This window comes from Schistocerca piceifrons, chromosome 4 (genome assembly GCF_021461385.2).
Source record: "Schistocerca piceifrons isolate TAMUIC-IGC-003096 chromosome 4, iqSchPice1.1, whole genome shotgun sequence".
Lineage (NCBI taxonomy): Eukaryota > Metazoa > Arthropoda > Insecta > Orthoptera > Acrididae > Schistocerca > Schistocerca piceifrons.
The window spans coordinates 584,650,389-584,669,445 of record NC_060141.1 but is presented as its reverse complement, the minus strand read 5'-3'; the positions used below and the strand labels follow the sequence as shown (position 1 = coordinate 584,669,445).

The window sequence follows — 19,057 nt, the reverse complement described above, 5'->3', positions numbered from 1 at the left end:
TTGACTGTGAATAATATAATTAGAATCAACTCTTTCATTTTATCAAATTTCTCTCCTTTTTTGTTCCAGTGATGGATGTTATGCACTAAACTACACACATCAAACAAGTTTTGCATCACCCCGGTTCCCAGAACTCCTGAAGATAGATGTTGACTGTGGATATCGTATCACAGACACAGTCCCTTTGACTATTCAGAGATGTCACTAAACCCGCCCAAAGATGTAAACAAACTGTGCATGATCAGTGCCTATTAGATGGAGGGGGTCTGACAGCCGATCAGTTCCAGTCATTCCACCAGGAAGGAGGTACACAGCTTGTGTTGTCTGTAGTTCAACCATGCCTGGACGGTCAATACCGTGGTTCAATCGCATCCACATTGTCACTTTGTGCCAGGAAGGGCTTTCATCAAGGGATGTGTCCAGGCATCTTGGAGTGAATGAAAGTGATGTTGTTCAGACACGGAGGAGATACAGAGAGACAGGAACTATTGATGACATGCCTCGCTCAGGCCGCCCAAGGGCTACTACTGCACTGGATGACAGCTATGTACGGATTATGGCTCAGAGGAACCCTGACAGTAACGCCACCATGTTGAATAAATCTTTTTGTGCAGCCACAGGATGTTTGTTACAAGTCAAACTGTGCGCATTATGCTGCATGATGTGCAACTTCACTCCCACCATCCATGTTGAGGTCCATTTTTGCAACCACAACACCATGCAGCACGGTACAGATGTGCCCAACAACATGCCAAATGGACCACTCAGGATTGGCACCAAGTTCTCTTCACCGATGAGTGTTGCATATGCCTTCAATCAGAAAATTGTCGGAGATGTGTTTGGAGGCAATCCAGTCAGGCTGAACGCCTTAGACACACTGTCCAGCGAGTGCAGCAAGGCGGAGGTTCCTTGCTGTATTGGGGTGGCATTATGTGGTGCTGACATATGCCACTGGTTGTCATGGAAGGCGCCATAATGGCTGTATGATACATGAGTGCCATCCTCCAACCAATAGTGGAACCATATTTGCAGCATATTGGTGAGGCATTCATCTTCATGGATGATGATTCGCACCCTCATCGGGCACATCTTGTGAATGACTTCCTTCAGGATAACGACATCGCTCGACCAGAGTGGCCAGTATGTTCTCCAGACATGAACCCTATTGAATATGCCTGGTATAGATTGAAAAGGGCTGTTTGTGGATGACATGACCCACCAACCACTCTGAGGGATCTACGCCAAATCACCATTGAGGAGTGGGAAAATCTGGATCAACAGTGCCTTGATGAGCTTGTGGATAGTATGCCATGACACGTACAGGCATGCATCAATGCAAGACGACATGCTACTGGGTATTAGAGGTACCGGTGTGTACAGCAATCTGGACCAGCACCTCTGAAGGTCTCACTCTATGGTGGTACAACATGCAGTGTGTGGTTTTGATGAGCAATAAAAAGGGCGGAAATGATGTTTATGTTGATTTCTATTCCAATTTTCTGTACAGGTTCCAGAACTCTTTTAAACGAGGTGATGCAAAACTTTTTTTGATGCATGTAGATTGTTGATACCCTCCTGTACACCACCAAGTTTCTTATCTCCAAACACTATATTTACATAGACGTTGCTTTTGATGCCTAATTAGTGTTCTAAGGTACTGGAATGAAACTTTTAATTCTTTGGCAATGTGGTAGCTGATGTTGACCTATCTGACAGATTAAAACTATTTAACAGATTTTCATTTTTCCAGTCTCTGCAGTTTTGTTACTGTCTTCCTTTTTGTTTACATTTTAAATACTTCTTTTAACTCTATTTCATTTAGGGCATTTACTTATTTATTAAAACAGTAATTATTATATTTGCATTGTATTTCAGCACTCACCTGTCTGCAGGAATATGTAATAAGCTGATTATTTTAACTTGTGAAAGCGATTTTTTTCCTTTCTAGATAAGTGAAATACACAATTAGCACCACTTTTAATTTCTTCTGTAATTAGTATGTTTTGTTTAATGAATGTGTATAAGTAAACAGGTCTTTTCATTTCTACATTTTGGTCTAATATTCAGTTTCCTTTTTATGTTACAGGTGGCAGTGCAAAACCAGCAGTTATTCGTGGTGGCGTACTTTTTCTTGCTGCAATGTTAACCTTAATATTTCTTGATCATGATGAAAATGAGCAAAATTCTGGGCATAGTCATTTGTTTTCTGGCATTGGTTCTTGGCTTGGACTTGCAGATCATAAGGTATAAAAGTTTATTTGTTCTTATATGAATACATTATTTCTCTCTCCTCCCTCCTCATCTACTTCCCCCCACCTCCCACTTACCTCCCCCCACCTTCCTCTCTCTCTCTCTCTCTCTCTCTCTCTCTCTCTCTTATCACATTTCCTTCCTTTCAGTTTCACACAAATTCCAAAATACCAGATACTGAAATACATGGTAATACTATTTTATATAATAGAGGGAAACATTCCACGCGGGAAAAATATATTTAAAAACAAAGATGATGTGACTTACCATACGAAAGCGCTGGCAGGTCGATAGAAACACAAACAGACACATACATACACACAAAATTCAAGCTTTCGCAACAGACTGTTGCCTCATCAGGAAAGAGGGAAGGAGAGGGAAAGACGAAAGGAAGTGGGTTTTGAGGGAGAGGGTAAGGAGTCATTCCAATCCCGGGAGCGGAAAGACTTACCTTAGGGGGAAAAAAGGACAGGTATACACTCGCTCACACACACACACACACACACACACACACACACACACACACACATATCCATCCACACATATACATACACAAGCAGACATATTTAAAGACAAAGAGTTTGGGCAGAGATGTCAGTCGAGGCGGAAGTGCAGAGGCAAAGATGATGTTGAATGACAGGTGAGGTGTGAGTGGCGGCAACTTGAAATTAGCGGAGATTGAGGCCTGGTGGGTAACGGGAAGAGAGGATATATTGAAGAGCAAGTTCCCATCTCCAGAGTTCAGAAGGGTTGGTGTTAGTGGGAAGTATCCAGATAACCCGGACGGTGTAACACTGTGCCAAGATGTGCTGGCCGTGCACCAAGACATGTTTAGCCACATGGTGATCCTCATTACCAACAAACACTGTCTGCCTGTGCCCATTCATGCGAATGGACAGTTTGTTGCTGGTCATTCCCACATAGAATGCGTCACAGTGTAGGCAGGTCAGTTGGTAAATCACGTGGGTGCTTTCACACGTGGCTCTACCTTTGATCGTGTACACCTTCCGGGTTACAGAACTGGAGTAGGTGGTGGTGGGAGGGTGCATGGGACAGGTTTTACACCAGCGGCAGTTACAAGGGTAGGAGCCAGAGGGTAGGGAAGGTGGTTTGGGGATTTCATAGGGATGAACTAAGAGGTTACGAAGGTTAGGAGGACGGTGGAAAGACACTCTTGGTGGAGTGGGGAGGATTTCATGAAGGATGGATCTCATTTCAGGGCAGGATTTGAGGAAGTCGTATCCCTGCTGGGGAGCCACATTCAGAGTCTGGTCCAGTCCCGGAAAGTATCCTGTCACAAGTGGGGCACTTTTGTGGTTCTTCTGTGGGGGATTCTGGGTTTGAGGGGATGAGGAAGTGGCTCTGGTTATTTGCTTCTGTACCAGGTCGGAAGGGTAGCTGCGGGATGCAAAAGCTGTTGTCAGGTTGTTGGTGAAATGGTTCAGGGATTCCGGATTGGAGCAGATTCGTTTGCCACGAAGACCTAGGCTGTAGGGAAGGGACCGTTTGATGTGGAATGGGTGGCAGCTGTCATAATGGAGGTACTGTTGCTTGTTGGTGGGTTTGATGTGGACGGACGTGTGAAGCTGGCCATTGGACAGGTGGAGGTCAATGTCAAGGAAAGTGGCATGGGATTTGGAGTAAGACCAGGTGAATCTTATGGAACCAAAGGAGTTGAGGTTGGAGAGGAAATTCTGGAGTTCTTCTTCACTGTGAGTCCAGATCATGAAGATGTCATCAATAAATCTGTACCAAACTTTGGGTTGGCAGGCCTGGGTAACCAAGAAGGTTTCCTCTAAGCGACCCATGAATAGGTTGGCGTACGAGGGGGCCATCCTGGTACCCATGGCTGTTCCCTTTAATTGTTGGTATGTCTGGCCTTCAAAAGTGAAGAAGCTGTGGGTCAGGATGAAGCTGGCTAAGGTGATGAGGAAAGAGGTTTTAGGTAGGGTGGCAGGTGATCGACGTGAAAGGAAATGCTCCATCGCAGCGAGGCCCTGGACGTGCGGAATATTTGTGTATAAGGAAGTGGCATCAATGGTTACAAGGATTGTTTCTGGGGGTAACACATTGGGTAAGGATTCCAGGCGTTTGAGAAAGTGGTTGGTGTCTTTGATGAAGGATGGGAGACTGCATGTAATGAGTTGAAGGTGTTGATCTACGTAGGCAGAGATACGTTCTTTGGGGGCTTGGTAACCAGCAACAATGGGGCAGCCGGGATGATTGGGCTCCTATCCTTGTAACCACCCCCGGTGTAAAACCTGTCCCATACACCCTCCTACCACCACCTACTCCAGTCCTGTAACCCGGAAGGTGTACACGATCAAAGGCAGAGCCACATGTGAAAGCACCCACGTGATTTACCAACTGACCTGCCTACACTGTGATGCATTCTATGTGGGAATGACCAGCAACAAACTGTCCATTCGCATGAATGGACACAGGCAGATAGTGTTTGTTGGTAATGAGGATCACCATGTGGCTAAACATGCCTTGGTGCACGGCCAGCACATCTTGGCACAGTGTTACACCGTCCGGGTTATCTGGATACTTCCCACCAACACCAACCTTCCGAACTCCGGAGATGGGAACTTGCTCTTCAATATATCCTCTCTTCCCGTTACCCACCAGGCCTCAATCTCCGCTAATTTCAAGTTGCCGCCACTCACACCTCACCTGTCATTCAACATCATCTTTGCCTCTGCACTTCCGCCTCGACTGACATCTCTGCCCAAACTCTTTGTCTTTAAATATGTCTGCTTGTGTCTGTATATGTGTGGATGGATATGTGTGTTTGTGTGAGTGTATACCCATCCTTTTTTCCCCCTAAGGTAAGTCTTTCCACTCCCGGGATTGGAATGACTCCTTACCCTCTCCCTTAAAACCCACTTCCTTTCGTCTTTCCCTCTCCTTCCCTCTTTCCTGATGAGGCAACAGTCTGTTGCGAAAGCTTGAATTTTGTGTGTATGTATGTGTCTGTTTGTGTTTCTATCGACCTGCCAGCGCTTTTGTATGGTAAGTCACATCATCTTTGTTTTTAAATATATGTAATAGTATTTTATATAGATTATGTGAAAGAACTTGGTTTCTTGCAGTTTTAATGCTTGTCAACTGCTGCACTTTATTGTGCAAGGACAAAATACAAATAAATTACTGGAATGAGCACTGATTGTCTCTTGGGAGAGCAACAAGGGTCTCTTAACTTCAAAAATCAGTTTGTAGTCAAAAGAAGTCAATGGCAAAGTCACCAACAGTCCAAGTAGAGTTCACAAGTGCAGTCCGAATAGCTCAGTAGCATTGGCATAATTGACCTGGTGTGATAGATCTCGTAGGTTGGTAGCTTTGTTGCCATAATATCGCAAGTGACCAGTACTGTGGTGGCATTCTTTTATCTGCAGTACAAGGCAATTGTCCGTGCTCATTTGATGGAACACAGCCCATGAAACCTTCACCTTGTCCTGTGCAGCAACATGCTGCTTCCATATGAGTGACTGCTCCCAGCTGCATAGCTATCTCCAGTGTTGCAGTATCAATAATGCTGCCAGACACTTTTCCTACATCTACATCTGTACTCCACAGGCCACAGTGAAGTGGATGACAGTGGGTACTTTCCATTGCACCACTTATTAGGACTTTATCCTCATTCCATTTGCATATTGAGCCTGATTGCTTAAATGCCTCTGTGCTTAATATAAATTGGTCTTTGCAGTCCCTATGGAATGATAGATATAGAATTGTAGTATATTCCTGGTTGCTGAAACATTGTTTACCCATCTGCATTTGCTCATCTTTAATTCATTCAACAATAATGTGTCCAACTATAGTTATGTTTTCCAGTCTGTCACTTTCCCCATTGATTTTGCATTTTGCATTGCTATTCTACATTGATCCCAGTTTTATTCTCTGTTTTAGCTCTATGTTTCTCCTCTCAGAGGTACATATGGAAGACTATTCTGGTATCTTTAACATGAGACTGGTTCATAATTTCCATCATTTTTGAACAATAGATAAGCTTATGGGTCTTTACGTGAGTGGTTTTTAATTGCTCCACCATTCTGTGCTATTGGTTCACCCACTGTTGGGAATTGTTTCTCAACCCAGTAAACAAGATGGAGCCCTGTCCCATCACCCGCTTACCTGTTCTCCAAAGGCCATGATCCTCTTTGCCAGGTAAACATTTAGCCCTTGTGTTCATCTCACTTATAGTGAGCAGATGTTGCCTCCTCTCCACTGTTACAAGATGAACATCAAAACATTCCTCAATCATAAGGGCGTTAGACATTGATAGCATTTCTTGGTCTCTCCAGTACTTTCAGAAAAGTCTCATATACTCCTTGAAAGAAATTAGTTTCTTGAATTGACTGTTTTTTTTATATCTCATTTATTTTTATTTTATATGCTGTGACATTGTGTAGCCTTTTCAAGCAATTTATTAATACATTAAACACATATGTTTAAGGCTACAGTCATATAATATCATGGGCAGTTTGTGGTTAGCTTGGCTTTAGAGCTGTAGCCATGATATCCAGTTCTGTACAAACAGTAGCACACATTCAAGCCTGATCAACTGTGCATTAATTCTGATATCATATGACTGAAAGACAAAACATACATGTTTAACGGGTTAAGTATTTTGCTTGAAAATGGCAGCAGAGCCGAAACATCATAGTATACAAAATAAAAATAAAATGGATGTAAAAAGCATCCAGTTCAGAAAACTCATTTCTTTCAAAAGGTTTATTGTGGCTGTGCACCCTGTTGCAATGAAAATATTAGAAGAATGGCAGGTATTAAAACATAGAAATAGTTTAACGTGAATGTTACAGAATCACGTTATTCAATAAGATAGTGTTGAAGTTCAAGACTTGCAAATAATGGAACATAAATTTTTGTTTCAGTTGGGCGTCGTACTGCTTTCGAGTGTCCTGCCAATCCGTGCTGGTGCAGAAATGTTGAGCAAGCGTGCTTCGCAAGATGTTGGTGGTGAACAACGTCTTCATGCTCTGTCAACGCTGACAGAGGGTGTTGTGCTTCTCCCGTGGACAATTGTATCATTATTTCTGCAGGTAAATTATTGTAAAGTTATTTTTTATAAGAAATGTGATATTTGGCTTTCACTGTTGGTTATTCCTTTACTTTCTTGTTAACATTTTTTTCTTGACATACAGACACAAAAATGGTAAAATTAACTTATTTTGCTCAAAGTAAATTAGATCTGATTTGTCAGATAGCTTGCTTGGACTATTTCGTGATACTTGTCACAAGGCTTAAAGCAAGGTGACTCTCATAGTTTGGTTACACTTTTCCTATTACACATAGCTTCCTGATTGAATTCTGTTCGTATTGCACAGTTGTATTCTACCTCTTTTTGTTACTGCATTTCATTTGTGTCCCCAGTACAGTTGTATTCTACCTCTCTGTTTCGATTTGTGTTTCTAGTTTCCATTTGTGTTTATAGGTCCCATTTGTGTTTCTAACCCATTCAGTCTCCTAGAAAGAACCCTGCTGGCATGTGTGGAAAAACATGAGGGGGGCAGGGGGGATGATAGTGTGTGTGACAGCAATGTGGGAGAGTATAGTTTTGGTCCAGGTAATGAGGCATGGCTGAAAATTGGTACAGTAGTGAATGTTCAGATCTTCTCTGAATTATGTACAGTGGTATTGTGTTGGTGATACTGTTATCTGCCAACTTGAAAATTTTGACAACTCTAGATTCTATTTCTCTTTTAACTTAAATCTTGCAAATACTTGTCAGAAATTAGTAAGTGTACTACATGAACTGAAGATCTGTTGTATCTTTAAAGCTGTTCATTGCAATGACATACGTAGACAACCGACTTATTATTTAATTGTCCAAAAGTGATATGCTGTTCTTTTGTAACCTAGATAAGAAATAACATTAATCTCCAAAATGCAGAAACCAATTTCTTCATGCTCTGTGACATACTGTGATAACATAACTACTTCATTCATGAAGTTTATGAAATTTTGGGCACTTTTTCATATAGCCTGCCTGTGCTTTATTGTCTCTTACAGAACAGTGTATCCTGGTGATCTGTGGGGTGATTTGCAGTATATTTGGTATAAACTTCACTTATTTGTTTTTGCAGAAAAACAAAAATAAAAATCCCTCAAACACGCCTCTTTCATTCCCAGACACTTTCTGAGAAATTCGCACAATCACACTTACTTTATGAGAGTATTTAAATTGTGAACTTTGCTGTGGAAATCAGCACCTGCTGTGGTATAAATACAAAGTGCTTTATTCCCTAAAGTAGTCTAGTTTTATAGTATTACCCAAAGTGTTTAATAGTAGACTTCTAATTACATGTTACTAGATGGAGTATGAAACTGCAAGGAATTAAGAACTGACATTGTTGTAGGGAAGTTGTTAGCAGAGAGTGTAAGAAACATTAGATAGAAATGACTGTATGACATTATTGGCCAGGAAACCCCTTCTGGGGTTGTTCAGCTGGGCGATGCAAGTCTTTCTATTTGACACCATTTCGGAGACTGGTGTGTCTGATGAGAATTAGTTGAAATTATTATAACAACACAAACACCCAGTCCCCGAGCAAAGAAAATCTCTGACCCAGCCTTGAATTGAGCACAGGACCCTGCAATCTAGACTTTGCAGTGCTAACCACTAGACCAGAAGCTGTTGACAAAATCATATACACTACTGGCCATTAAAATTGCTACACCACGAAGATGACGTGCTACAGATGTGAAATTTAACCAACAGGAAGAAGATGCTGTGATATGCAAATGATTAGCTTTTCAGAGCATTCTCACAAGGTTGGCGCTGGTGGCAACACATACAACGTGCTGACATGAAGAAAATTTCCAACCGATTTCTCATACACAAACAGCAGTTGACCAGTGTTGCCTGGTGAAACGTTGTTGTGATGCCTCGTGTAAGGAGGAGAAATGTGTACCATCACATTTCTGACTTTGATAAAGGTCGGATTGTAGCCTGTCGCGATTGCGGTTTATCGTATCGCGACATTGCTGCTCGCATTGGTCGAGATCCAATGACTGTTAACAGAATATGGAATCAGTGGTTTCAGAAGGGTAATACGGAATTCTGTGCTGGATCCCAATGGCCTCGTATCACTAGCAGTCAAGATGACAGGCATCTTATCAGCATGGCTGTAACGGATCGTGCAGCCACATCTTGATCCCTGAGTCAACAGATGGGGACGTTTGCAAGACAACAACCATCTGCATGAACAGTTCGACGACATTTGCAGGAGCATGGACTATCAGCTCAGAGACCATGGCTGCAGTTACCCTTGACGCTGCATCTCAGACAGGAACGCCTACGATGGTGTACTCAATGACGAACGTGGGTGCACGAATGGCAAAACGTCATTTTTTCGCATGAATCCAGGTTCTGTTTCCAGCATCATAATGGTTGCATCTGTGTTTGGCGACATCACGGTGAACGCACATTGGAAGTGTGTATTCGTCATCACCATATTGGCGTATCACCCAGCGTGATGGTATAGTGTGCAATTGGTTACACGTCTCAGTCACCTCTTGGTCACATTGACGGCACTTTGAACAGTGGACATTACATTTCAGATGTGTTACGACCCGTGACTCTACCCTTCATTCGATCCCTGCGAAACCCTACATTTCAACAGGATAATGCACAACCGCATGTTGCAGGTCCTGTACGGGCCTTTCTGGATACAGAAAATGTTCGACTGCTGCCCTGGCCAGCACATTCTCCAGATCTCTCACCAAATGAAAGCGTCTTGCCGAGCAACTGGCTCGTCTCAATACGCCAGTCACTACTCTTGATGAACTGTGGTATCGTGTTGAAGCTGCATGGGCAGCTGTACCTATACACGCCATCCGAGCTCTGTTTGACTCAATGCCCAGGCGTATCAAGGCCGTTATTACGGCCAGAGGTGGTTGTTCTGGGAACTGATTTCTCAGGACCTATGCACCCAAATTGTGTGAAAATGTAATCACATGTCAGTTCTAGTATAATATATTTGTCCAATGTATACCTGTTTATCATCTGCATTTCTTCTTGGTGTAGCAATTTTAATAGCCAGTAGTGTATTTCCTTGCATGGTGTAACTAAAGCATTGATAGCTTTTTCTGATATTTGGTATTCAGTGCTGTTGCCACTACTGCCAGCCTGCTCCCCACAGGACCACTGGAGCTTACTTTTGGTTGAAATATATCAGAGGATGTCTCAAGAGGAAGACCACATGCCAGCTTGGAGGAGTAGAGCCTCAAGAATGTCAAAATCTGAGATGCAGAACGCACTGCAGAATGATTATGAACTATCTGTCAGTCTAAGAACAGCTATCAGCAGCAACAAGTAGCTAGTGGGTTTTGAGGATTTTTCATCAAGGGAAGCTTTGTATTGCTGTGTATCTTTATTTAAGTCTGAAACACTGCTGAATTGCAGATAACAGTTCCCTGATTACATCCCTACCAAAGAAAATGAAGTTAGAGTTCATAAATTTAAAGTTTCACATTATTATTATTATGTTGTTCCTGGGGTATTATATCTACAACAACACTTGTCAAATCAGTTGTTGGTGTAGTTGAGCATACATAAAAGTACACATGGTATCTGTCTCTGCTGAGAATGTTCTAACAAATTCCATCCTTCCATATGTACTTCTATAAGGCAGCCCCAAAACCTTCTAGAAGCTAAAGTGATTTAGTAAGTGATATACTTACTCATAAAGTAAGTGATTGTCTATGTAATGGTTTCCGGGAGCAACAAAAATTTGCTTTTCAGTATTTCACACAAATAGTGCCTGAATTAAAAAAATTAAAATGCTGACACAATAGTATATGAAAGGTGCAACATTGTAAGGAAGTATTACAGTTATAAACTGTGTATATATATCTTGAGGTCGGGTAATTAACCACACACAAATACCCAGACTACGTTCATCCAATATTTGAGAATGGGAGCAGTTAATGACTTACAATGAACATAACATGTATTTCAAACCTTTGCGAAACTTGTTCTTGCTGACAACCCCCCACCCCTCCCCTCTCCCCACGTAATGATGAAAGAAAAAAAGTTTATCACTTACTACATTTTTACTGTTCATTCAGTAAAATTGCTACAACAGTCATTATGTTTTAACTTGTTTCCTCTGCTTGTATACTTAACATCAGATATTTAACAGACTGAGTCATTTGTAAAGTAATCAGAAGGTTGAGACTATTTTATACATGGATGCTTGATTCTTTAAAGAATCAGGGGTAACTATTACACCAAGGCAGATGACAAACACACATGGCATTGCTTTCTCTTTCTCAGAACCTGCTGTTTTGGAGTGGGGTATAGCTATCTGAATCTGGATATTGGTAGTGGTCTTTTGTGTAGTGGCACTGATGGATCCTCATACTCAACTTGTATTGTCACATCTTCCCTGTAACTGCAACATCGAAATTAAGTTACCTATTGAGACATTGCGATCATTGGATCTTAATGTTGCTTATATTGGAAGCCCCTGCTATTCGTCTGTGCCTCAGGACTTTGATAGGGTTTCATGTAGATTATGGATGATTCCTTGCTTTTCTGTTGTCAATATAGGATTATAATCCTCAATTTCATAGGTGACATCTGAAAGCAGCATAGTGTTTGGCATGCGTCAAAGTGGTGCATTAATATTTTGAGGACCTGGCCTGCCACACAGGTGTAACTGAAACATGTCTTTGGTGCCATGACATTCATGATTCTTATCTGGGCCTCTAAACTCTTTATGCACTCCATCTGCCTTAATTTACAATTTTGACGATGAACTCTGTGTTATAATCATAAAGAATATCATGAGGTTAAAATAGGAAAAAAAGTATCTATTGTTGTTTCAGCTTATCACTTGTGGAGCAAGCAAAATGCCATCAAACTTGAAGTTTCTGGCTTTGCTGTGTTGTATGCGGATGTTACAACAGGCACTACTGGGAACCGGCCTCTCTGTTGGGTATCATTATATATCGAGAACATATCTGCCGAGATCTTTTATAATGCTCTGTGAGGCCATTCACTTGCAAATGCTGGGCAGTTGTCATCCGGTGGATGATGTTCCTTTGTGAAATTACATCTGCCATCAGTCTTGACTGAAACACTTTTCTGTAATCAGAGATTATGACATGTGGTGGCCCATGCTTCAAAATAATTGTATATTTTGAAGGGGGGGGGGGGGGACCCTACAGATTTGACAGCCAGTACAGTCTTGGTCAAAGCCATTCAGACTAGGTAGTCAGTGCGCTCTGTAAACCATTTATTCCTATTTGCTGATTTGGGAAACCTCCCTGAAAGGTCAGTTCCAGTCTGGTGAAATGGAGCAACTGTAGGAGAAAGTGGTACCAGGCATCCTGTGGGTAAATGAGGCACATACTTCCATCATTGTCATTTCCAACAGTGGCTTACATAATGTCTGGCACATCAATAGAGACTAGGTCAGTGATACCTGAATCTGATTCTATCAAGGGTCTTCATGAATTCCAGATGACCTGAGTGATATGAAAAATACATCAGTTTCTCTGGCCATAAATGAACTGGAATGATGGACAATGAATTCTCTCCCATTTGGTCACAATTCTGTTGTACAACATTCCAGCTATTGATTTAAATTCTCCTTTGACAAATTCTTCATTTGCTGTTAGATTAGGGTAGATTAGATTAGTACTTGTTCCATAGATCATGAATAAGACACTTTGTAATAATGTGGAACATGACAGGTTAATAAAAGGTGTCCATACAAGATATTACATTACACAAAATATTATATGACACTTTTTTTGTTGTTGTTGTGGAGTTGGGGAAATTACCCACTTACTATAGTCAAAAATTCACAAAAATTCATCTAATGAGTGGAAGGAGTTGCCATTAAGAAATTCTTTTAATTTCCTTTTAAATGCTATGTGGCTATCTGTCAGACTTTTGATGCTATTAGGTAAGTGACCAGAGACATTTGTGTGAGCCAAAGTTAGATTTAACCTTGAGTAGCGAAGATCATCCAGTCTCATAGTGTTGTAGCCATTACTTTTGAATTTGTTCGGATTGTTAATAACTAATTTCATAAGAATATATATATTGTGAGGCTACAGTGAAGATCTCTAGCTCTTTAAATAAGTGTATGCAGGATGATCTTGGATGAGCAATTATTCTGATTACACGCTTTTGTGCAATGAACACTCTTTTACTCAGTGATGAGTTACCCCAGAATATGATGCCATACAAAAGCAGAGAATGAAAATAGGTGTGGTAAGCTAATTTACTGAGATGTGTATCACCAAAATTTGCAATGACCCTAATAAATTTTATATGGTCTTCAGCAACACTGGATCTTCCCTTTGCTAAGATACAATGTTCATTATTTCAACAATAACTGGGATATAACCAGCATAGTAATGTTCTTCCAATGGATTCTGTGAAAGGCAGTCAGAACTCTTACTTTTTCATCTATTTTTGTATGCTATTGTGACATGATTCATATTCGTGAAACTAAAAGCCCAACTTGTCAGTTGCAATTATGGACCCTTCAGGCTTTTCAGTCATAATAAAGTTGGTGATCAGTCACAAAGGTGAATACTCTGCTGTCATATAAATACGGTCAGAACTTACAACTATCCAAACAATAGTAAGGCATTCTATATCAGTCTTACAGTAATTCTTCTTGGGCTGAGTAATCTGTAGACATAAGCAATTAGTCTTTCAGGACCTTCCCGGGTTTGCTCAAGAACTCCACTTGTCCCAAAACACCATCATCAGTGTGTAGCTCTGTATCAGCAGCAGCATTAAATAGGCCAGAACTGGTGAAGATGGTAACACCTCCTTAGGAATACAAGAAGATCTTGCCCATCTGCTGTTACCATTCACGATGATTTGTTGCTGATTATGGAAACTGGTGGTCTAGAGCTCTCCCTACCTATTTGTAGTGGTTATGATTCTCAATGCTTCATAGAATTCTTTGGTAAAGCTGATTGGCATTTTGCACTCATATGTAGCTTCACAGTTTAACTGAGCATTCAAAGTGTTGACTAGAACTTGTGTTGTTGATGCTAATGGTGTAAGTGTGGTAGACGGTTTCCCACAGTAGTCATAGTTGTGTGAACTTCAGGAGCAGCTTAGTCATTATGACTGCACTCTGGTAAAACAACACATTTCAAACATTGTGTACTATCATTGATTGTTGTTGTTGTTGTTGTGGTCTTCAGTCCTGAGACTGGTTTGATGCAGCTCTCCATGCTACTCTATCCTGTGCAAGCTTCTTCATCTCCCAGTACCTACTGCAGCCTACATCCTTCTGAATCTGCTTAGTGTATTCATCCTTGGTCTCCCTCTACGGTTTTTACCTTCCACCCTGCCCTCCAGTACTAAATTGGTGATCCCTTGATGCCTCAGAACATGTCCTACCAACTGATCCCTTCTTCTAGTCAAGTTGTGCCACAAACTCCTCTTCTCCCCAATTCTATTCAATACCTGCTCATTAGTTATGTGATCTACCCATCTAATCTTCAGCATTCTTCCATAGCACCACATTTCATAAGCTTCTATTCTCTTCTTGTCCAAACTACTTATGGTCCATGTTTCACTTCCATACATGGCTACACTCCATACGAATACTTTCAGAAACGACTTCCTGACACTTAAATCTATACTCAATGTTAACAAATTTCTCTTCTTCAGAAACGATTTCCTTGCCATTGCCAGTCTACATTTTATATCCTCTCCACTTCAACCGTCATCAGTTATTTTGCTCCCTAAATAGCAAAACTCCTTTTCTACTTTAAGTGTCTCATTTCCTAATCTAATTCCCTCAGCATCACCCGACTTAATTCGACTACATTCCATTATCCTCATTTTGCTTTTGTTGATGTTCATCTTATATCCTCCTTTCAAGACACCGTCCATTCCGTTCAACTGCTCTTCCAAGTCCTTTGCTGTCTCTGACAGAATTACAATGTCATCGGCAAACCTCAAAGTTTTTATTTCTTCTCCATGGATTTTAATACCTACTCCAAATTTTTCTTTTGTTTCCTTTACTGATTGCTCAATATACAGATTGAATAACATTGGGGAGAGGCTACAACCCTGTCTCACTCCCTTCCCAACCACTGCTTCCCTTTCGTGCCCCTCGACTCTTATAACTGCAATCTGGTTTCTGTACAAATTGTAAATAGCCTTTCGTTCCCTGTATTTTATCGCTGCCACCTTTAGAATTTGAAAGAGAGTATTCCAGTCAACATTGTCAAAAGCTTTCTATAAGTCTACAAATGCTAGAAATGTAGGTTTGCCTTTCTTTAATCTTTCTTCCAAGATAAGTCGTAAGGTCAGTTTTGCCTCACGTGTTCTAATATTTCTATGGAATCCAAACTGATCTTCCGTGAGCTCAGCTTCTACCAGTTTTTCCATTCATCTGTAAAGAATTCGCATTAGGATTTTGCAGCTGTAACTTATTAAACTGATAGTTCGGTAATTTTCACATCTGTCAACACCTGCTTTCTTTGGGATTGGAATTACTATATTCTTCTTGAAGTCTGAGGGTATTTCGCCTGTGTCATACATCTTGCTCACCAGATGGTAGAGTTTTGTCAGGACTGGCTCTCCCAAGGCCATCAGTAGTTCTGATGGAATGTTGTCTACTCCTGGGGCCTTGTTTCGGTTCAGGTCTTTCAGTGCTCTGTCAAACTCTTCACGCTGTATCGTATCTCCCATTTCATCTTCATCTACATCCTCTTCCATTTCCATAATATTGTCCTCAAGTACATTGCCTTTGTATGGACCCTCTATATACTCCTTCCACCTTTCTGCTTTCCCTTCTTTGCTTAGAACTGGGTTTCCATCTGAGCCCTTGATGTTCATGCAAGTGGTTCTCTTTTCTCCAAAGGTCTCTTTAATTTTTCTGTAGGCAGTATCTATCTTGCTCCTAGTGAGATGAACCTCTACATCCTTACATTTGACCTCTAGCCATCCCTGTTAGCCATTTTGCACTTCCTGCCGATCTCATTTTTGAGAGGTTTGTATTCCTTTTTGCCTGCTTCATTTACTGCACTTTTATATTTCCTCCTTTCATCAATTAAATTCAATATTTCTTCTGTTACCCAAGGATTTCTACTATACCTTATCTTTTTACCTACTTGAGCCTCTGCTGCCTTCACTACTTCATCCCTGAGAGCTACCCATTCATCTTCTACTGTATTTCTGTCCCTCATTCCTGTCAATTGTTCCCTTATGCTCTCCCTGAACCTCTGTACAACCTCTGGTTTAGTCAGTTTATCCAGGTACCATCTCCTTAAATTCCCACCTTTTTGCAGTTTCTTCAGTTTTAATCTACAGTTCATAACCAATAGATTGTGGTCAGAGTCCATATCTGACCCTGGAAATGTCTTACGATTTAAAACTTGGTTCCTAAATCTCTGTCTTACCATTATATGATCTATTTGATACCTTCTAGTATCTCCAAGATTCTTCCATGTATACAACCTTCTTTCATGATTCTTGAACCAAATGTTAACTATGATTAAGTTATGCTCTGTGCAAAATTCTACCAGATGGCTTCCTCTTCCATATCTTACCCCCAATCCATATTCACCTACTATGTTTTCTTCTCTTCCTTTTCCTACTCTCGAATTCCAGTCACCCATGACTATTAAATTTTCGTCTCCCTTCACCATCTGAATAATTTCTTTTATCTCATCATACATTTCATCAATTTCTTCGTCATCTGCAGAGCTAGTTGGCATATAAACTTGTACTACTGTAGTAGGTGTGGGCTTCGTTCTATCTTGGCCACAGTAATGTGTTCACTATGCTGCTTGTAGTAGCTTACCCGCACTCCTATTTTTTTTTTTTTTTTTTTTTTTTATTCATTATTAAACCTACTCCTGCATTACCCCCATTTGATTTTGTATTTATAACACTGTATTCAGCTGACCAAAAGTCTTGTTCCTCCTGCCACTGAACTTCCCTAATTCCCACTATATCTAACTTTAACCTATCCATTTCCCTTTTTAAATTTTCTAACCTACCTGCCCGATTAAGGGATCTGACATTCCACGCTCTGATCTGTAGAACACGTTTTCTTTCTCCTGATAACGACATCCTCCTGAGTAGTCCCCTCCTGGAGATCCGAATGGGGGACTATTTTACCTCCGAAATATTTTACCCAAGAGGACACCATCATCAGTTAACCATACAGTAAAGTTGCATGCCCTCGGGAAAAATGACGGCTGTAGTTTCCCCTTGCTTTCAGCCGTTTGCAGTATCAGCACAGCAAGGCCGTTTTGGTTAGTGTTACAAGGCCAGATCAGTCAATCATCCAGGCTGTTGCCCCTGCAACTACTGAAAAAGCTGCTGCCCCTCTTCAGGAACCACACGTTTGTCTGGCCTCTCAACAGATACCCCTCCGTTGTGGTTGCACCTATGGTACGGCCACCTGTATTGCTGAGGCATGCAAGCCTCCCCACCAACGGCAAGGTCCATGGTTCATGGGGGGGATAGTTAATCTCAAAGTACAGATACGTATCATTTGGATGTGTTTTCAGTGTGCAACCTTCAACATCATGTTTTTTTATCTCAGCACATAATCTTCTTCACATGCCAATAATAAGCACCCAGAATCACAGAAAATGACACAATAGACTAATACCTGGACAAGTTCATCATTGATGATAAGATTGATGTATTTCCCCAACATCTTGATAGCTGTTGTCCATAGAGGATTTACATCTGTGCTCTCTTCACATCTGTTGATGGCTGCCTCATCTAGTTTTCCTGATTTCAAAAGCTGAGTCAATGGTCTGTATCTCTGTATGAAAAGGGTAAACAACTGCAGCACGTTGAAGAGCAACCTCCCTCAGGCTGTGGTGGTTGGCTTAAATTTGAAAGTTGGTTGTAGTGATTTGCAGGTTCCTGCCATTCATAGAATTGCCCTGTTGTTTGATGTCTTATGGCATAATAGTTGTTGAACAATCTCTGTTTCTTTCAGTAGTGTACCTCATCCTCAGGGGTTCCAAACTAGAAACACACTGACATGTCCCCCATTCTCCAAATGTCCATTTTTGTGCTTGACAATAAAAGTGGTGAGGAAGTCAGTTGTTCCTGTGTTGTCAAGAACTTCTGATGGATGTCCAACAGTTAAAGCATATATCTGGAGTTTCCCACTCCATTCCTCCGTATTGGTCTGCCATACAGAGACTGGTGCCAATGAACAACAAACTTCTTGAGTTAGTGATGCTACTTCTTCCTGGCCAGATGTGGCATACAACAATGCTACATCCGACCCTCAGGGTTCAACATTAACTAACATCGTGAACCCTTGTATGTCTTCTCTTACTGTTTGCTGTATTTGTGATGCTAGGTCATGATTTACTTCCATGACTACCGTCGGTACTATGATACATTCAGAAGTCAGCCATACGCATTTCTGCATAATGTTTTCTGGCTGTGTTGTCTCAGTGTGCTAGTACCACTTGAAGAAGTCTGCTGTTGTAGTGATATCTCTAAAAAGAAGCACTTGATTGATGTCCTGTGTTACATCCTTCATTAGGTTTAGAACTTTGGCAGTTTCCAGTGTATCTGGGTTCATTGTGAACATAGTGCCAAAACACTGTATATATGACTGTGTCACCTCCTGTAGATGTTAGGTTCTGTTATTCACTGATTCTTTGGCTATTTGCACCTGCTGCTGGTTGCCCAAAATGTTTTCTTAATTTCCTCCTGAAATTTGTCCCAGATCTTGAAATTTACCTTGTTGTTCTCAAATGACTGCTGGACGATACCACCCAAGTAAGTGTCGTCACTGGCCAGGCATAT

The 19,057-nt window shown here is 41.1% G+C and overlaps 1 protein-coding gene across 1 annotated transcript in view; it reads left to right on the top strand.

The window, feature by feature from the left end:
- Positions 1-19,057, top strand: part of LOC124794795 (zinc transporter 5-like) — a 265,913-nt gene that overhangs the window by 160,036 nt on the left and 86,820 nt on the right. Inside the window, exons 4-5 of the mRNA XM_047258449.1 lie at positions 2,087-2,244; positions 7,149-7,316. Coding sequence (XP_047114405.1) covers positions 2,087-2,244; positions 7,149-7,316 — 326 coding nt within the window. The remainder of the gene's footprint in view (positions 1-2,086; positions 2,245-7,148; positions 7,317-19,057) is intronic.